General features: G+C 49.2%; 2 protein-coding genes across 2 annotated transcripts; both read left to right on the forward strand.

Moving 5' to 3' along the window:
• Window positions 1–1,025: 1,025 nt before the first annotated feature.
• EMH_0008760 (thrombospondin type 1 domain-containing protein, putative) lies at window positions 1,026–15,619 on the forward strand (the record flags this gene model as incomplete). Its single annotated transcript, XM_038022579.1, has 45 exons — window positions 1,026–1,092; window positions 1,311–1,444; window positions 1,537–1,761; window positions 1,941–2,171; window positions 2,295–2,511; window positions 2,697–2,951; window positions 3,110–3,145; window positions 3,296–3,583; window positions 3,758–3,817; window positions 4,030–4,147; window positions 4,336–4,435; window positions 4,626–4,896; window positions 4,996–5,031; window positions 5,211–5,317; window positions 5,656–5,842; window positions 6,013–6,140; window positions 6,226–6,388; window positions 6,524–6,565; window positions 7,172–7,429; window positions 7,566–7,598; window positions 7,752–7,937; window positions 8,067–8,157; window positions 8,254–8,363; window positions 8,497–8,595; window positions 8,708–8,865; window positions 9,040–9,240; window positions 9,407–9,677; window positions 9,998–10,035; window positions 10,247–10,379; window positions 10,547–10,600; window positions 10,727–10,885; window positions 11,056–11,265; window positions 11,417–11,540; window positions 11,917–11,996; window positions 12,205–12,295; window positions 12,454–12,539; window positions 12,666–12,725; window positions 12,855–13,052; window positions 13,161–13,586; window positions 13,718–14,104; window positions 14,218–14,352; window positions 14,498–14,682; window positions 14,940–15,054; window positions 15,177–15,311; window positions 15,438–15,619. 45 exons carry the CDS (start codon window positions 1,026–1,028, stop codon window positions 15,617–15,619), a joined length of 6,870 nt encoding a protein of 2,289 aa, XP_037878433.1.
• Window positions 15,620–19,175: 3,556 nt separating this feature from the next.
• Window positions 19,176–20,593, forward strand: EMH_0008770 (uncharacterized protein; the record flags this gene model as incomplete). Its single annotated transcript, XM_038022580.1, has 3 exons — window positions 19,176–19,210; window positions 19,517–19,803; window positions 20,205–20,593. The coding sequence occupies 3 exons, from the start codon at window positions 19,176–19,178 to the stop codon at window positions 20,591–20,593; spliced, it is 711 nt and encodes a 236-aa protein (XP_037878434.1).
• Between the last annotated feature and the right edge of the window lie 343 nt (window positions 20,594–20,936).

Raw genomic sequence — 20,936 nt, forward strand, 5'->3', positions numbered from 1 at the left:
TTCATGATACTAGACCTCTAGGGGCCACACAGATGAGCTATTGTAGTGCCCGTGCACTACAGCTTAGGGACAGCCGACCCGAGTTTCAGCGGTGGCTGGGCCTCTACCTCTACGAGGTACCGGCTATCCGCGGTTTCTACGGGTGCCCCCTGCGATTTNGTGCCCCCTGCGATTTGGCCTGCTAACCTAAATTTTATTAGTTAAATTAATTAAGCATTATGAATCTTTAGTCTCGCTAATTATCTACCACGGTGCATTGTAGTGCCAATGCACTACATGTTGCGGGGGATGGTAGCGTGACCTCGACTGGACTCCGTCGGCCCCGAGCACCTCCTGCTTGCATGAGTGGTACCTACATTGCACACCACGTGGTAAACGCAGTTGGAAATGCATTTATGCAACTGATGCTGCGGGAAATTTGGATTATATTCCTTCATTGCTATGGATGCCTGACGAACTGTCAGCTGAACCCACGGAGTAGCTAATCGTGGCCAACAGAACATATCAAGTACCCGCCAGAACTGCTACTCCTTCCGCGTAGATCAGGCCAATGGTGTTTTCAGCTGAGTGAGTTGGGCTTATCTTGCTCCGCTAAGCTGTTCCCATTTCTCTCTTATGTGTGTTGATGCTAACTGGCAGAGGGCTCAATGGTCTCACGCCGGTGCTTGCGAGGCACCTACCTTTCGCTGCAAGCCCCTCTGTTCAGGAAAATCCGCCCCAAGCACGAAGTGACGAAGCTCTCACCAGCTGGGTGGACCCAAGGCGAGCACGAACGCGCAGTCCGTGAACAACACAATTTGTATGCTGTTCCTGTAGCACACATGTAAAGTTCCGCGTATGGATTTACGTCCTGCTGGGATATTCCAGCTCAACTGAGCATGCAAATGCTCTCCTTTCCTTTAGTGCTACTGGATCAGGTGCCGCGTGCTCCGGAGGCGCCTTGCTGACGCGCAGTGTACACTGCCTCACTGGGCATTTCTCACTGGAGGAGGAAGATGAGTCGCCCAAAGCATTTCAGCATAAAGATGCTGCAACTCTTCATTATAGCAGCACCAATACTGGCTATTTACGGCCTTGCCGACTCGACGCCAGGTACACCATCTTGATTGGCATGTCGACGAACGAACACATCACACAAGTTTTCTGGACACATCAGCGTTTCCACAGGCGTATGCACTTACTGGGAGGAATAACCGCAATCTCCACTGAGGCACAGCATATCACTCATGCCGATTTTTATTTCAGCTGTCAGCAGCTGCGTTAGCAGCTCCCTCCGGATGCCGTAGCCCTTCCGAATTTGGTGTGTACAGATCTCGTGAAGGGGAAGATTTACCTGAAAGGTGATGCCGCCTGGGTTAGAGTCGATTTCCCACACTCCCTGACAAATCCTCTTGTCTTCTTGGGCTCACCTGACTACATTGGCGACTACGCGATAGTGCCGCAGGTAAGGCCTCATCTTCAATTGAATTGGAAGGGCTCATCTCCTCCAATAATTTACTATGCGGTGGCGTGTGTAGCTGCTGTCTCAATATTCAGGTAGGGGAGGTGGACGCGAATGGATTCACTGCCCGTGTGATGGTGCCTTCGTGCGTAACCGCGGACCTCTCCAGGACTCGGATTAGTGTGCCCTATATTGCATGGCACAAAACGGCTGGACAGGATTATTTCGCCGATTTTGCTCTGCTGGCCAGACCTGAGAACTCTCCTACCATCGAAAATCATACATATACCTTTTCCGTTGAAGACTGGCACCGAATTAGCGTAAGAAATCACGGTCCTAAGGAACAAACTAACTGGGAAACTGAGATGACCAGGGCAACTCGTAGAGTCCACTGACAGGTCTCCGACCCATTGAAGCCACGTTCCTTTGGCGTGACTTCGCAATCATTCAGTCTTTAAGTCGTTCTTAATTCTATGTTGTTTTTCCTTTTGTTTCGTAGTCAAACTACGTTGTCCTCACACAGATCCAGAACATGGCAGCTATTGCAGAAAAGGCAACTGAGTTCAACGTGACGCCGTACGTTCACGCGATAGGCTCTGTCGCCTCCGCAGGAGATAAATATACAATCTCATTATCCACCAGCATCTCCACGTACTCTCCCACAGTCGTCGTAGCAATAATGGCTCTCGGTGCCTCCCTCCCGACCCATTTTGGCGGAGTGGACATTGAAGTAAGGCGCTCAGCCTCAATCGACGCAATATCGTCCAGCTTTAGAGCCCAAGCATATCACGAGCGATTTACAGCTGTCTTCGCGTTATGATCGCATGGATATTTGTGTGTTCCTTGATCGCAGCTTAAACCGGAAACGATGATCACGTCGGGCAATGAATTTTCACATTCCCTTGCTTCTCCAGTCCTAGCATTTATACAACCATATTCTGTTCCCGCCTCACACAGCTACGCCGTTGTTTCCAGCTCCAATGCGAGCTGCGTGCCTCGGATTATAAAAGATTGCCAGTCGAGTGCAACATTGAACGAGGCCGCTTCTTCTTACTTGCTTATTGCTCACGGTCAGCTAATCTCGTAGCTCAGATTACTTTCGCATTCGCGTGGTAGATGAAGAATTACTGTAGTTGTACTAGGGAACACGGCTACATCGGGAACCTATGTCCAGCGCGGAGAGATACCCTGAGTTATACACACCAAAGTTAGGGCTACTGGTGAGGCGAAGCGTGCGATTGCGGTTACTATGCAGCGGAAGACTCACTTGTACGCAAAAACATGGGCCCAAATTGCTGGAAAGCACAGTCTACTTCTCCAGACCTGCTGCCTTTCTGTGAACTTACGTGCAATACTATGTGGTCCCAGCACAAAGAAAAATACATGAACTGTGCGGATCCCATGGAATGCTTCAAGACTGACCTCTCGACACAGTCAGCGATAGTGGACGCGTGGGAAAGCCTATTCGATGATCTTTTGGCTCAAGAGTTATCTACCGGCTGTTCTTTTGGTAACACATTCAGTCCCTGTACAGGCCGTGGCTCATTTAGGCTCAGTCGTCGCATCAACGCCAATAAGCTTGCCTGGACCCGAACATGAGTATGAACTCCATCCTTCGAAATATAGGCTAGTCTGCGTGCGGTTCTGTGCTTCTATTGTACGTTTCAGCGACGAGGCCTTCTTCTTCCCCACCAGAACAATACAGTGAGCACATAGCGGCGATCTGCCAGCGCAATTGGTTCCTTAGATAAAATTGCCTGGGAAGTCGCTTCTTCAGGTGCCATTACCTAGAAGCTAAAATGTCTCTGTTCTTGTTCATAGCCTTCGAACAACTTATTACATGGAGTGATACAGCGAGCGGCCACACGTGGAACACAGAGGGGTCATGCAACGGCGGTGCTGTCCAGCTCGTTCAAGTCCTCTTCAGCGATGAATTCGTCTTGACTGGGAAGCTGTCTGAAACGCCGTCATGCGGTATTCAAGACATCACAGATTTAATTACCAAGTTTTGCCAAGAGCAGGCATCGTCAGATTCGGCGGCGTGCGAAGTAACAACGGAGGCGTTCGCGAGTGCTTCTCCGTCATCCCTATGCGGAGCAGCTCTCAACCCCTCAATTTTGATGCGTTTTAACTGCAACCAAGGTGAGTTTCTTCTTATGCGTTGCGCCCTGCAAGCATGTCGAGGCGCTATGCGCATTGCTCATGGGTGAATTTCGGGAGGTATGTGTGTGTGTGTGCGTGTATGTGTGTGTGTGTGTGTGTGTGTGTGTNTGTGTGTGTGTGTGTGTGTGTGTGTGTATGCTTGCTGAAACTCAGGATTGAGCGAGCCATTTTGCCTCGCTGCCCGCCCTACAGAAAGTACCTACAAACACACAGGTGATTGCGCTTTTTGTTGCATCCTCCCCAAGAGACGTGTATTGCCTATCCTTGGCCCACACTCATCAAACGTTTAGTGCGCATATAAGGTCTGACCGAATATGGTGCAGTGCTACAAGTGCGCACTATTTGGGGAGCAGTCGCATCGACGAAATAAGGTAGACTGCTGTGAACACCTCTGCGTAGCTGCGCTACTCCGGTATCCTTTGCAGGAGCGTGCAACTGCCCCAGTGGAAGACCAAAATGTAACGTTCAGAAGGCATTCAAAGATACAGACTGGCGGGCTTCACTGCCTGAAGGCTTAAAAATTGTAGTTGATGCAAGAATTGCGTGAGTACGGACAGTGCCTCTGCACTTTCTGGACCACTCGCGTGTTGTGCATTCTTCCGTGCCAAGGCCTAGCCAAGTTGGTGAAAAGCTTCTAATTTGTGAGAGCAACACAATGCACTCACTCGGCTTGTCTTTGTTAACCAAGCTTGATTTGAGCTTCTTTTGCTTATGAGATGATTTGGGCGCAGGTACAAGACAACAGAGAAGCAGTTCTCAATTGTGGACACTACCCTCGAATGCCTTTCAGACGACCTGTACATCCTATGCGACGGCAAGTTGTGTGATTTGGTAGTAACACCAGTTGGCCTGCAGGATAAACAGGAAGCCAATATTCTGCATGCGTTTAGAGAAAGGACGGAGATATTCGATCTTCCGGCTAGCGCATTGCCAGAAGATTGTCCTGACGTGCCTACAGTACTTAAGTGGCGGCAATGCCATTTGCAAGATCAATTCCCGTTAGTATAACCTGCCCTTTCAGAAGGCGTTCGTCTTTATGCCTGCAGAGGAGAAAAAAACCGTCAGCGACGGAGGCCCGCAATGCACCGATCTCTCTGATCAAACTGTAGATACTTTAGAAGGAGCCGTCTGTAGAAATCTGTGCCTTGACTTATGGGATCAATTTAAGGATAAAGCTCTAGCAGAACCGTCTCCGCATGAAACGTTTGTTGCATTGATGAAGCAGTGGCATGCTGATAACCCGTGGGTGCTTACGTCGTCCCTCAGCGCTCTCGCCAATAACTGCACATACGGTACGGCTCAGCGATTCTAGGCAGAATCAACGACCAGTTCATGTTAAACCAAATCACTGTGAAACATTGGGTGAACGCGAAGCGTTGTGTTGTGCTCAGAAAAACGACCATACTTCTCTCCAGTCTCACAGTATGGTAAGCAGCTGCGAGTATGCACCCTTTGCATTCCTGCTTGAGGGGGCTGGTGAATTGCCAACCAGAGTGAGTGCGCAGCGGCTTGGGAAGTCCTTGCGTTTTAGCTGCATACTGCCCATTACCCACCCACCGTCGATAACCAACGGCAGATTCGGTGTTGCCTGCGTTTTTGTCTGAAGACCATCTGTCCGTTTTTGACCTTGAGGGGGGAGCGCTTGTCGTGCACGACCTCTGCCCTGATACGCACTTTGCGGATATTGCTGGCGCCACATTTGGCTGCAAATCGGTACGATGAGCTGTGCTGAAAACCTTAGGGAAGTTCTCATGGTCATATGTGCTGGCTGCTGCATCACGGTAGGATCACCTGAGCTTTAGCAAAGCACCGCGAAGTTTTTGAATACAAGGGCCAACGAAAGCTCACATATTGCACAATGACCCGCTTGGGACTGCAAACTACGTAGTAGTCTTTGGCAGTTACAGTAGTCGGCTTGCTAAAGATTTTGAAGGGCTTTAACGTGCGTGGTTAGAGAAACGGAGCATGGCATTTTAATCTCCCCGGTTACCTCTATATCACCCAGCAGGAAACATGCGGAACACCCTTTTGCTTGCTATGGTACGTTTCAGATGATTGTCGACGAGGAAGAGAAGCGCTCCTGCCAAGCGTATGATGCTACAAGTGTTGTACAGGGAGCTTGCGCTTCTCCCAACTTGACGCAATGCACAATTTCCAGAGGCGCGTTTCCGCCTGCACTGGAGTTGTGTCCGTCCTGCGACGCTTTCAGTCTGGTTATATTTTACAGCTGCAAGCTGAGTGAGTTAGACTGCTTGGATAGCCAATATATATCATAGAAGCAGTGTTCCCAGCAGTCCTTCAATCTAACTCTTTACATAGCTCAAACTGGACACCTGAGGAGCGTCAAGAGTTCTGCAGGTCAACAGGCATATAGGCACTGCTGGCATGCGTACTCCGTGACCTTGCAGGAGAGGAATCACTGGGCGGTTTCGGTATTTCTGTCCAAGCGCTATCGGGAAGCATTTCTTATTCGGGAAGCATACCTTCTTGCTCATGCACGGAAGGCTCTATTCCGGCAACGCAGGAAGAGATTACTGTAAGGCGTAGATTAAGCCGCCGATGCATGCGCTAATTGCATCCGTCCCAACTCTCTGCTTCACGTCGATCGCTTGTTTTTGCAGGCCTTGCCATCCTGGCAAGCATCGGTTACACCTCCCCAAAGTTTCGTCCTAGGCGGCGCTCGTGGTGTATCTATTGACGAAAGTGGCAACGTGGCATTTTCAATTTGGGCCCCCTCCTCGGAACAGGATTGTTTAAGTGACTTCGTCAAAATCCTTTGCAAACGTACGGCTGAATTTCAATCGAAGCACGCTCGAAAGATCGGCACTATGACAGGCTAGTGACCATGAACCCCTGCAGTGTTCGTGCGTTGCCATGTTAGCAACGATCCACATGCTCTGTCCTGCGTGGTTTGCACAGACCCTGTAGAGGGAGACCCTGACGAAGGCATGATGGCACCAAGTGAGTCTCTAGAACGTAACATTTGAAGCCAGCGGTGTTGCCGCTCAACAGTAGATGGGTTAGAAATAACTGTATCATCCGCTGGCCTCGGGCATCTTGATCTCTAAAAGGCGTCAAAACTCAGCTGTACACTAGAACGCTTTGACGGCATGTTGCATGATATGCTTTACCCGTACTTCAGAGAGAACCCGTTTTCTTGAGTTTTGCCTTCGTGAGCGTGCAGCACCCTTCTGTGAAGAAGCATTTTCTACAAAAACCGGTAAAGGTGTTTCCCACGATGAGCTCTGCAGGGACACATGCACGCACTTACTGAAGGTTCGTCTGCGACTCTTTTATATCTCTGAAGGGGGATGAACTGTAGCCTGCACCCAAGCATAGATGATGGCCATAGAGTATTCCAATAATAAGATATGACATTCCCGATTTCTAAATGACTTGCTTTTATTTAAGAATCCTGAATTCGGTTTCTGCACCCCATGTGAATGATGTACTGGCAGACCAAGTGCCCGTCCAGTGCCAATCGGTGGGCCTGCGTTAATGAGAGCTTGAAGGACTGTTACGTTCCAAACAGCCTACGCAAGACCTGTAACATACGGCCTGTCTCAGATACGTATAAGGCCAAATTTAAAACATGCGGATGCGCTGATGATCCTACTATGGAACCATGCACTGAAAGTGAAGTCAAAATGCTGGCGCATGACTGGACGGGCTATTTCAAAGACCACTACCTAGGGAAGAGCGGAGTTATCCTGTTGCGCAATATGAGAGTTATGGAAGACTCAGGTTCTATTTATACAGATTTTGGAGTTACAGGCGAATCAGCATGTGGGGACGCGTCAGCATACAAGGGGATATTTTGCCGAGGTGAGTGCATTTGGTTGACAGTGCAGCTTGTCGTGTTCTAGATTCTCTCCTGGAGACGACCGAAGTTACCAGCCCCGCACCCATTTGCAACATTTATATGAACCAACGGGTACATGCGTGCTGTGCTTTCTTGCAGTTAGCACTACAGTTACATCAGGGACTCAGACAGGTGAACACCAACTCCACGATCCGTGGCTGATATTTTATTCAAGATTGCCGACCTGCGGAGCGTTTTCAGCGGTAACGCCTAAATTTTATCACTTACTCGCCCTGAAAATGTCCGCTTCTACTTTGACATCGTAAAATGTTCATTTTGCCACAGGCCTGCTACCAAATTGTGATGAAGCCGTCTCTCTCAACAGGGCCGAAGTTTCCGACTACAAGTGTGCATACTGGTGTCACAGCATCCACAACAATTGCAAAGCAACTCAGCCTTCTAACGCTTCAATATGCTTTTTTGAGGAGCAGAAGACCCACTCAATTCTGCGCCAGTGCAGTGTTCCATCAGGTCAGGGCATGATAAAATGAACGCGAAAGTTGCCTCGTTTCTTATTTGAGAAAACTCCAGATCAGAATGAACAATCGTATACAGTCCGGTATGTTTGGTGCGTCGTGCGTCTGTAATGCTTCCCTGCAGAGCTAGAAGATAAAGAACAACGGGGTGAGGCCAATGCTGGTGCCGGCTTGGGCGTTTCATATCCTTTGGAAAATCAGCTTCATCGGGCATGGTGAAGGATTCAGTCCACCGGACAATAGGACTGTGCTCACTCATGACAATTTGTCTGGGTGTGCTGTTATGAATCTATGCTTGGCGTGTTTGTCAGTTGCATTTATGCAGACTCAAACATGGTGGCCGGCACAGTGACGGCAACAACAACGTGGAAACTTGTAACCTTCGAGTCTCCTGTATCTCCGAATCCGGTAGTATTCACAGGTATCGCCTAGCGAGCCTTAAGTGCTGGGCCGTTAACTTTCCTGGACTGCTGTACTGGGATGGGAACGGGCATCCATGACCGACTATCGAGTCGGTAGGTGGAAACAAGTGTTACTGCTCCCTTTCTTTGCAGGTCTTCTCCACCCACTTGATACATTTGGTGAGGTACAAGTAACAGGAGTAACGGAAACTGGGTTTCACATTCGCTTAGCCGTGGACCACTGCAGACTTGGTGAGCGCCCGCTGCAGGACCACGAGCACGTGAGGAAATTCACTACGAATAGATAGCTCTAGCTCGTCATCCACTGCCTGCGTCGTGGATTTGATGCTCTGGAAACATTCAGGTTATGCGCCTGCTTACGCTCAAGTGAGCTGGCTCGCCGCTTCAGAGGAAATCTTCACCATACCAAATTCTGGTACATCAATTCGCGTTGCTACGGTTGATATCAGTGTTGGGGAGAGTGTTGACGTGCTTCCTGGATTCAAGTTGCGCACTAGTTCGGTAGGTAAAGCACTCCGAAACTATGCCGCGAGGGGTCGACAATATCTGAGTGTAGTAGTGACACATGTAAACAGAGTAAGTGCGCTCCACAACAGCTTTTTGTTGATCCTTGATTTTTGTTTTTGCTTTGTGCGTATGAAAATGGGGCAGTCAATTCTTTTGAAACAAATTCAGAACATCCCGACGAATCTCCCCCCAACAGAAATTCCTCTCCTCAAACTCGTACAGCTTACCACCACGTCAGCTACCATTTACCTCGAGAGTACCTCCACAGAAGTGAAGCCAATCAAGTACACCCTCGGCTATCTGTATATGGACGCCGTACCGGAATCGCTGTGCCCTCTTGGCTGCAAAACAAACAATTTGACATTGGATGTGGGGACCACGCACTTACAGTGTGACTGTTCAGTACTTGAAGGACATTCTTTATACCCCGGAAGCAGACAACTCCCGATGTCCACAGATTCACGATTACTTGACACCCCTATGAGGTTGAGTTTGTACTTACCTTTCATGTTTGGTCATGCATTTTCCCACGCAGACAAGGATGGTGAAGGTCCATGCCGGATGGTCTGTCGACGTCCAGTACTCTACGGAGCTGTTCGGCGATCGATTCCCCCTGATTTTTGGCTCCTGGGTGGTGCGGAAAACCGATCACATAAAAATGGTTGTAAAGGAGAAAGTGGAAGGTTCCTCGTCCTGGAGTCCAACGATCTTCGTGGTCTCTAATGGTTCCTGCACGGACTTCGTTTTTGAAGAGGCCCCCAGGCACTACGGAAGCTCATTACTCGCCGCTCTCCAGATCAAACACCGTGAGCAACGGACTTGCCGAGAATTAGTACTAGGGTTTACAGCTCGTCCGATTTGTAAGCTTCGGCTCTAAGCGAACGAACATAAGGAAGAGTATATACAAAAAAGAGTACGAGTGAGCGTTTTGCGTTGTGTGGAATACCTGTTTGGACTCAGCATCCTCCACAGCCCATGAAGCGCCCATTCCAGGTAACTAGGCTTCATCCGCCTTCGGAGCACGACATAACGCTTAGGGGTACTTTGGTTTTGAAATTCTAAGGCAAGCACTACTTCTAATAGCAACGTGCCGAGCAAAAATTGACATTTTGTGCACTTTGCTCAGACTTCACCCCCAACTGCGCCGAAGCCAAGTCTAAAGTTGTACGTTCGTGTTGGCGACAGCATAACAAGGAGAAACAGAGATATTCTGCCATTCAGGCTGCCAGTATAGGGAGATGAAACTGCTTGAGATGAGAGACGAGTTGGAAATATGCAGGCCTCAAATTGCGTGATTTGTGGTTCCAGAGCGACGCACTTTCGCAGCGAAATGCCGAACGTTCCCGCTTTTCTCCGCTCTTGGTATGGTGCGCAGGAGACGGCGACAGATGCAGAGTGTGTTGCAGAATGCACGGCATTATCTGGAACATGCCCCCCGCCAGTGGCTTGGGAATGCTTCGTAGCCGCCGCTTCCGCAGAGCTAAAGGCGAAGTGCTACGTCGAGGCCTGTAAGTCTTTTGAGAGCTACCATGCAAAAGCTCTACATAGTTTGAGGGGGCATGAGGGGGATATGCTGGGGAATTTTTATTATTCTGGATGCGCAAAATAAAGCTGGCAAAACGCAGTAACTGCTTGTCACATATTCGCGTAGAAGGTTGGGCTTGTTGTGTCGCAGCTGTGGATACGGCAGGATCAGCGTCAACTACGACGACTCCCCCTCCAGTTGGCGGTAGGGCTTTACATCTGCAGCATTGTTTGCACCTGATATCGAGCTCTACCTATTTAGTTTTGAGAAGTGACTGCCTTAATTATTGTTGTTTTGCTATCGTTTCTTTCTTATTGTTTGTCTGCTCAGCCAGCGTCCAGTGCAGAGTAGTTGACATGTCCAGCTACCCAGATCTAGGGTGGGACGTCGACGCCATGAGTTGTTCATGTCCCCAGGGCTTTAGCCCCTGTACGCAACATCAGGTGGAACAGGATCGGGCCCACTGGATCCAAGATGTTTCCCCATGGGGTCAGCTGCAGCAGGCATCGCAGGCCTAACAGCACATCCATCTGCACTATGCACGTTACGCATGCTTTTCAGAATGCGGAATGCTTTCATTGGTCGACAATGTGAACCCATGCGGCCTGCCTAACTAAAGGTGAAATGAGCAGTTTATGGTGCGTGTTCTTTTTTTGTAGGCTCTTTATGCCGCACGTGGGAAGCTGTACAGCCCGTTGCTCGGGGATTTATGCAAGTGGCCAGTGACCTGTGCACTGCATCTTCAAATCTTCGGTGGCAACAGAGGGAACTGCCACTGTACTCTCTAGATGATGTCGTTCTCAACGGGCGAGTCAACAAAAGTGGTTACAACCAATGCGTAGCGGACACTCCCTTCGTATTTTGCCCATGTAAGCCCGGTTCATACAACTGTTGCCTAGAGAGTGGAGGCTCTCAATAAGCTGTCTGACATTTCCTAGCTGACGCTTTGAGCGTGGGTAGATTTAGATCGCCAAATCACTGGCATGCTTGATCTTGACGTGCCTCGGTGTCTATGCGCAGCCGCCTCATTAACTACAACGACGAGCACTGCTGCACCGACTTGGGACTGGCCTCAGAATGCAGACTGCTTACCGGGAGACTGGTCTGAGTGGTCGGATTGCTCCGCAACTTGCACACCATCTGAGTAAGCTCTGAGCACGACGTAGATTGTATCTACGGCCTCACACATGGAAAGAAACGCAAGGCAAGGATGCAGACAAACTTGAAGTAACCCTCTAGGAAGGTAGGTGGAAGCATCGGCACACAATTGTTCTGCTCAAGGCTGCGTTATTGCGTGCTAGCTCCCAGGGACCCACTCCGGTTAGGAGGCGTCGGAGGCCTCAGCTGTTGCCTTCCAGGGGAAGTGGAGCCCCATGTCAACTGGAAGAGACAGTACCATGCGTGTTTGACAAGCCTATACCTTGCGATTCACTGTGTCGTCACTCTGAATGGACTGAGTGGTCCAGCTGCTCAGAGAAGCTTCTCGAGTTTGGCCTCTCACCCGTCAAAACATCCTACAGGGAAAAGCTAGTATTTGCAGAGGCAGGAGGTGCTTGCTCCGAGCTCGAACTGAAGGAATATGATGAATCGCGGTGCAAAGGTAAGTTGCTAATGTGGGGCGGGAGCCCCGGCTTACTTGCACAGCTGCAGGAATCTCGTTGAGCTATTAGTAGGCTGACGGTGCGGCGCTGCTTAGTCATGCTATGTGCGTTAGCTACAACGCATCCAAGTAGAAAGTGAAGAAACTATTGAATAGATTCAATCATATAAGGGACCATGAGTGCAGACACTACCGGCGTTGTTTGCAGAGCAAGATGACACTAACTCCAAGCCGCCAGTGGCCGCCAGCGCACTTCAGTTAGGCAGCCAAGACGATGGTACAGATAACAGCTTGATCTGGTCAGAGTGGTCGTCCTGCGACGCACCGTAAGGCGGCCATAAAAGCGTTGCAGCAAGTGTTGCAGGACCCTGAAATCGCGTGTTAACGTAAAACTCCATCGCATACTTTCCTGAACATTGCCTCTTGCTAGTGCTTGGTGCGTGGCCCGCTGATTCAGGTGCTTGTTGAATGGTCGGAAGGCGAAGCGATACAGATTCAGTATCAAAAAGGACACCGCTACAGGATTCCAGCCTGCATACTATAGTAAGCACTGGCTCTGCCCCTGCAGAGTCGAAATAAATATCATACGGTACCCATTTGCGGCGCGATTGGGCCATTCTGTGCTATTAAGTCTCCGTTTGGAGCGTTCGTGTAAATGACTGCATGCAGGCACGCAAAGCGAAGATTGCCCAGACGCCCTGGAACCGTGCAGAGATGACCGACAGCCTAGTACGTTGGTTGGTGAAAGAACCAGATACAGAGTCCCTCGCGCTTAACTAGAGCTTGCTTTACCAGTGGTTCCTGAGCCGTCTGAATGTATCCGTGCAACTTAAGTTGCGTCGATGTTGGGTTGCGCAGGCTGCGACGACCTTGTACCTGTACATGACATTTTAGAAGAGAGGCAATTCTGCAAAGAGCAATGCGAGAAGATCATTGCTGCGTGCTCAGAAGAATCCAAGGTCAACGGACAGACAACTCTTCAGTGTTTTGCTGATTACGTTGTTGAGAATCAGCCAGTTGGTGGCAAATGCACATACTCGCAACGACTTGTCAAAGGTATGACTGCCGGACATCAACGCATGGAGGTGCTAAGGAATGCTGATCCTTTCCTTCTCTTGTATCTCTATTTCAACATATTCTGCCTGCACTTTTGTTGGTTTTCAGAGACAGCAACCCCAGTTTGCTTCCCAAGCTTTTCTCGGACCAACGACGACGAGAATTCAGAGTTCCGGTTTCTAGATCCTAACAGTTCTTCTATGCAGTGCTTGTGTCTCACGCCGAATTCCATCCCGTGCACAGCAAAAGAGGTCTTTGAGTCGCGCCTGCTTTCTCTTGCTACGGCATCGTCTTGCCCCAGTCAAGACACAGCTGGGGCAAGTTTTAGCGCTGAAACACCAGGAACCGCTGATTCAAAGCTGTTCTTTGCTGCAGCGGACTCGGCCAAGGTATTCTGTCCCCTTAGTAACAGCAGGGACTTTCAGCAGCCAGAAGATGCTGCCACATATTCCGTGTTTAAAAGTGCGGCCGAGATGAACGATTACTGCAAGAATGGGCTCGAGTCTCAACATGGGCTATCTGCCAGCACGCCATGTATGCTCACCCTACCACGCATGACACAGTCTGAAGGCAGCCGATTCCATGCAAGTTCTTGATACAAGCATTGAATGCTTCTTGCTCCAATAAAAACGGACTTTTCGGAAGGCGACCGTTTGTGCCTGCAGACGATGTCAACCTCGACTGCTCAGAGCTCATGCCGATGACAGACAGTGTAAGTGCTGAGGAGTGTGAGAGGCAATGCATTGAGATCAAGGATGAATGCGCCGCCACCACGATTGACTACTTGTCATGCATCGCCACAAAGCGCGAGACCACGGGCTTTAATTTGCAATGTGCCACTAAGGGCACACTTTTTGCTGGCAGAGGTATAATTTTCTGCAAGCTAGTGCCGAAGAACTGTACTTACTCGGAGTGGGGAGAGTGGTCCGCCTGCAGCGCCACTTGCCGCAGTGGCGTTGGAGGAGTGGAGTCAAGCGTCAGAATACGCACAAGACAGATTTTGGAGCCAAGCACAGCTGGCGGAGAACCATGCAGGGTTGGGGGCACGACAGGTAAGGTTTTAACAGCAGGGTATGCGCATGTCATCTCGGCGGTACTTCATGGATTCAGTATAACTGATGGTGCCAACAAGATATCTTGTCTGCTGTATTTTGTTGTCCGTCAGGCGGAGACGCAAACGGAGATGGAGGAACTGTGCAGTCAGAGCCCTGCAGTTTCCAAGAGATCTGCGGTACGTTTCGCATTTCCCTGCACGAAATTGTGACGCTGGTAGTTGTTGCGTTGCGGGAGAGAATAGAAAGTCAGCAAATATACAGTTCATTAGCACCAACGAGAATACGACGGAAAAACGTGGTGTACTTCCCGTGGAGTTGCAAGCGCTTCACGAGCATATTCTTCTACCCGCTGACCGAGGCTGCCTCAATGCTTTGAATTGTCTCCTCCAGATCATTCAGATGCATCTCTTACCCTAGTGATTACACCCAAGCCGGAGCCATCCCATGCAACTTGGAGTCCCGACCGCGATGACACCACCACCACAACACAAAGCTCGACTCAAGTGGACAGCGATGTTGCTTGCGAAATCTACAACATGGCTGGTGTTTCGTTGCCAACACGCTATGATGCAATTGTGAGAAAGTAACTGATGGCCGGAGCATCAACGGCTACGCACCTCCCACACAATCTACGCACAGTTACAATACGCCCTCTACTTGAGATACTAGCTAGTCATACAGTAGGACTAATTAAAGTTGTATAAGTTAGATAGCCTCCCGAACAAAACTAAAGACAGGATATGTGCACTGTTCTCCTTGGATAGCACTTAAAGCGTCACCATGGGGACCCGTTCCAACTACAGATTTTGGTATGTGCCGACGTTGCTTGCAGTACCGGACGTGCAGATGCCCTTCATACACCAGACCATGCACGATTGCTGAGGCAGAAGCAACACGCTCGTTGTGGAACCAGAGTATGATGGCTCTATGCCAGGAAGATAGCGTCGGTGCGTGTTTCAAGCCGGAACTGTGTGACTACTAGAATCGTTAGCCGAAGATAGTAGCCACTTGCAACGTATTGTACGAGTGTGGAAGAGATATTATGCAGCGCATATCCATTTCTGTTCAGCTGTAATTCCACTGACCAACTTCGGACTTTTCGACTGCGAGACGCGTACATTTAAGGATAGTGTCGCGGACTTCAACGAGGTCACTGCAGAGGACCAGTGCTCGACAGATCAGTTTTCGTCGGTTTTCTGCGTGGGTAGGTTTCTGCTGGATGCTGCGGCTTGGAAAGCGTCATTAGAGAGAAACGTGAAACAATTCATTTCATTGTCTAGGGCTATACTGATCAATAATGCGACTGTGTGCGTACTTGCTCATTGCTCAGTGGCAGATGACGTTGAGACAGAACGGCGTCAGATGATGATTACGATGCTCATTATGCTGCTTGTTGGGACATTTGTCGGCATTGCCCTCGTGCTTTGGTTCATCCAGCACAGCGTCGACGTGCAGAAGGTGCTCGGTCTACGGGGCCGATACGTCGAGCTAGTGAACATGGTCAAGGAATAACCATCAAATTTGCCACAGATCTACGGAAAAGTCAATCTATAATGCTTGACCCTCACCGGATAGTATGTATGGCACTTGCGAAGGGAGACTGACCTATACACTAATTTAGCAAGGGTTAGACTTGGGAATGCAGCTGGCCGTCTACTGGCCTCTTACTACTGAGGCCATTTAGCGTTGTCGCGGCTGAAGCGTGTTCAAGTGGAACTCGCCTACTGCACGCTATACCTACTGCACTTCGTGACAGGGCACGGCTTCCAGTTCGTGTTCAAACCCTGGGAACGAAGGTTCAGGCAGTACCCTGTCTTGCAGCCACCCTATTTATACTTTTAACGGGACAAAGCGTTTAAGAAATGAATCGAGATAGCGGGTAGCGGGTAATACGCTGAGCACGTTACTGTTCTACGCCCCTCGGAAAGCGCACGTAGGGGCGCTAATCCCAACATATGCATGTGTAGGCAGGATACTTGCAACTCTATGTAGATGGATCCTTTCACGCACAGCCTAAATAGCGTATCCGTCTATAAGATACTTTCGAGCTTGCTTGCCAACCCAGTACCTGACCTACAGCGTTTCAGTGGTTTTAGGAGAATGGAACCACACACAATGAACACTCCACAAGGCAAGATCTGCCCGTTGAGCAACGGGAGATTGAGATGGTACAAGACGGAGTCTGGGAGCTGAAACGCGACTCTAGGGATTATCTCCATCCTATGGCTTGACATTATTCTGACTTTGGAGTCTGCTTGGTTCTGGCCTGCCCGCCCACCTGTTTCGAACTCCTCTGAGCAAACCAGCATGATGAGCTGTGCGCTTGTATCACGTCCAACTTTGGGGAATCATTTAGTGTTAAAGTGCAACTGTGCCGATTCAAGTGGGTGGCCATTTGGTTTGGCCCTTTGGAACGCCTCATGTCTAACCGACGGAAAATGTGCCTCCTGAACGCTCCCAAAGCACGGTGCATACTAATGATGAATACGTCAAGCTACTCGATAATAACAAATGTGCCTATATACACGAATATATGTGCTCATCTACGGAGACAAATACATGCACTCCATTGCGTGCCCATAGGCGGGAAGCTGCTCACGACGACGCCTAAGACGCGTATGCACAAGCTCGAGATCAACCCGTGTGCTAGTGCGAGCATTGCTAATGTGAAGGGAAGGCATAGAGAACAGAGAAGCCACAGAAACATCCAGACACTGCCCGGCTTTACGTCAGGCACCACGCCCCACTGACATCATCCGGGTCGGGGAGCAACTGAAAGACTGCCTTTCATGGCCCATATTGATTAAATGCTCCCCCATCCTGCTCGAGTTCACTGCTGTATGCTACCGCACTGCCCCTTAGAGTCGATAGAGGTCCAAGGTTAATGAAGCACCACGGGGAAAATTGCGAGGTTACAACTAAGCTAAGCCACTACCTGTGCGCCTGTCGCTTGGACACGGATAAAACTCAAAAGTCTTAATAATTTTTAGTGGAGATATTAACGAGCTGTGGTTCAACGTGTTCTTCACACCCCACGTCCCTCAGGGCTGGTCAGGCGTGACCAATCATGACCACACCAGCTCGACTGTGTGTGTGCTGTTACTACGTATGTATCCTACGTTAACCCCATACTATAAACCCAATATATCTCCACTATTATGACCTTAATATTCAAGTATTAGTCTTTAAAACATATTCCAGTCCAATAATCTTGGAAAGGAAATCCGCCAATCATGAATCCGCCTGGTGACTCTGCAGACAACCGGAGGCTCAACCGCAGCATCAGTCGCACGAGCAGCCCTAACCGGGTGTAGCTGCCGAGCATTATTGACTTGGTTATCTTAAATTTCTATCTAAAGTATTACCATTTATTCCTATTAGTATTGTATTTTTTCTCTTTCATCTAAGAAGGTCTCTGAATGTTCCACTTGAGCTCCCCGTAGTGCCTGTGTGCTCTACAGTGACCAGAGAAGGTACTTCCATGAACCTGACGAATCTGTAATTCTAAATAATCCTTTTTAGCATTGCTAATAGTATTTATTGAGATTTCCCGATGTAAAAAGAATGTGTAGGGCAACAGTGGATTATCTTGTTGTCCACCAATTGAAGTTTACCAAAGCGGACAGTGCATGCCTAGGGGGGTGTTTCCCATTCACCTTCGTGGCATTTGTACCTAACTTCCTTCGTCTAGAATGCAGCTTTGTGCCAACCCTACCTAATTCCTGTTATTTTGCAGTGAAATTCAATACAAGGAAACCGTAAAATTCACAAAAAGCAGCCATCGTCCCGCTGCTCTCTGGTTCTCTGGCCAGTCGGCAGTGCTGGGTGCTCCTCTCTGCTGCATGTATGGGAGGCTACGTCTGTCTTCTGCAGCAACGGCCTCTTTTGAGACCCCATAACAACTGTCTGTAGACTTAGAAAGGAAAGAGCCTAAAGCGCCTATATTCTCCTGTAGTGAACAGCGGGCTCGGCTGTTACTATGTGTATACCCAATGACAAACCTACTGGGTTCAGACTCTTCATCTATGAACTGAACACAGCCTACCTGTACTATAAGAACTCAAATATTCAATGTATCTTCTTTAAAATGTATTCGAGTCCATTCATTTTAAAGGAGTCAGTGTCTCAACCGCAGCGTCAGTCTCGTATCCATCCGTGAGCTGCTGTGGCTGCTGGGCAATCGTGGTTTGGTTGTCCTAGCTTTCTTTATAAAATAATACAACTTGTCTATATAAGTATTCTATTCGTTCTCTCACATCTAACTATGTCTGTTAAGGGTCCACCTGAGCTCCAATGTAGTGTGTGTGCACTACATCAACTGTAGTGCCCAGCGGCCCATGCTGGTACTACGTATGGACCCGTAGCTACTCGGACTTAGTGCAAACTCTGCATCTAGCAACCTAAACACATGATTCTCGCTAAATCTACTATTAAAGACCTTAAATAACCAAAACACATTGGAGTTCATATTATCTGTCCCCACAGGAAAGTCCAGAATAATAGAACTGTTCTTGACCCCCCTTGAGGGTCCTCCTCACACCCAGCCCTCAAGCCGGTGCCGGTTGGTGAGCACTCTGACCCTATTATGCATCTTTTCTATATAAATATGTCATAATTCCTGCGAAACTCTATATTATTTAATCCTTTTCATGATACTATGCCTCTAGAGACCACACAGAGGAGCTATTGTAGTGCCTGTGCACTACATCAACCGCAGCGTCAGTCTCGCAGCCAGCCCTAAGCTGGTTTGGCTGCCGAGCATTCTTTGTTTGTTAATCTTAACTTGATACTTCTTGTCTCTATAAGTATTGTATTTGTTATCGTACAGCTGTCCAGGTCTGTAGAGGCTACGGGGAACTGCGGCGCTCGTGCACGGAGCCCACGGGTGGACGCGTCGCTGCTGTAAGCAGCAGCCGGTCCCAGCAGTTGTCTGCTTCGAGTCTTCGAACGACCTTATCAACTTTTCGTTTTCCAGTTATTACAGACTTTGTTACAGAATTAGGAGCTTAAGTCCGGCACATTGTAGTGCCGGGCACTACAACATCTCCCATCCAGAAGGTGGAAATCGATGGGCCTCGTCAAGTTTCACAACTTGGCACAACCGTAAGAGGTGACCCGACCCACCATACTGGAACGATCATGAGGGAGCTCCACGATGGCGAAGCCACGAATCCGTCTGCTCTTGCCTGGACTCACGTATATACTCCTTGGTTTAGCCGCTGAAGTGCGTGCTGCTTTTGTAGACTCTGAACGGGGTATGTTTAATGCATTGTTGCACAGTCTGCTCACAGTTGGGCTGCCCTAAATTCTAAAGCACCTACTTATCTGCAGCACACCACTCACGGCGGCAATGTGGGGTGAATTTGTTGCTGTTTTAGTATTTGATAGTGCTGTTGCTTTCCCTGGCAGAGGATGCATTCGAGTGCCGTGCTTGTTGCTTGTCCTTTCCCCAGTTCGCTCTGTAACAGACTACAAGAATGGAGGTCCGCAATGTAATGTTCACGGAACCACAACTATTGACCGCCAGTGCAGTTTCGTCTGCAAGGAAATCTGGAAACGCAGGGCGGATACGCACTTCCTCACTTGTTACGACCCCTTGGCGTGCTTTACTGAATTCTGGGAAAGCAAACAACTCAGGGACGAGCCCGAAGTACACTCCTCAGTGGTCGAAACACTTCAGCAGAACTGCTCCTTCAGTACGTACCCACGTCCTGCCCACGTTCTGAATCGCACAGCCTTGCGGGGTGCTTATCACCGCCAGCTGTCGCTGTTGACGCTTGCGAGCTCGTTCTATACTTGTAGCGCTAGTAGAGTAGATTCTGAAAGTACTCAAAGATGCGAACGGGAGCACACGCCTTGAAGTATGCTGTATGTGTCTTGGCATCATGCAGGCGCTCGTCCAAGCTTCGTCCCTACACAGCAATACTGTAAATGCGGAAAATGCGTGGCTAGTTTCGGATCAGTTATAATGTTGAGTTTATTTTTGATTCGGTTTACGAACTTAGCTCCTGTTAAACTTTTGTAGTGCTTGCTGGACTTACTGGTGAGGGTTGAGCGACAAAAAACCACACACCCTCTACGGTTTTGTGGTCTGCAGATAGGTATCAGCAGTTCTCGCTGGAGCAACTGGAATCGAATGTCGCTTTTGGAGGAGAAGCACTCTGCAAGGAAAAGGAGTTTGAAGTCGTGGATTTTGTCTCCGGGCATCCGTCTGCTTTTTTGGGGGGAGAGGGGAACTGCTTGGTGTACTCTCAGGCCGAAGAGGCAGCTACCGCTTGTCAAAAAGATAAGGAACTGAACGACAGGCTATACTGCGTGTTGGGGATCGGAGATATTCCTGCAAAACCTGCTTTGTCTGACCTGTGTGACTTTGCTCCATCGGAGGATTACAAGTTTGCCCTGTTTTATAACTGCGTTCCATGTGAGCCACAATCCTTTAACCGAGACACGCAATTAAGATCCAATATAACGTGTGTGCGTCCGTGAGAAACTACTCAGCAGTATCTTATGTATATTGTCTTTTCTGTGTTTCTTCCACCAGCCAGCTCCCTTCCTGCGTGTGAAGTGGAAACTACAACCAACTGGGACACTACCACGAATTCCTGTAACTGCCCCGCTGGCACTGTACCGTGTACGGTAGAGGAAGCGAAGTCGAGTGATGTGTGGGTGGATGCACTCGGAAGAGTTGGAGAAGCTTACTTGACCGACTCCATTCGATATATTACGCCTGAGAATGAATATGAGGCCTTTCACGTTTCGGAGGACGTGTGCGGCGACAGTTTCGCCCGGGCGTTATGCAGACGTAAGTTTGTGGCATGGATACAGCTCC

The sequence above is a fragment of the Eimeria mitis genome, genomic scaffold (genome assembly GCF_000499745.2).
Source record: "Eimeria mitis Houghton genomic scaffold, Emh_scaff343, whole genome shotgun sequence".
Classification (NCBI taxonomy): Eukaryota; Apicomplexa; class Conoidasida; order Eucoccidiorida; family Eimeriidae; genus Eimeria; species Eimeria mitis.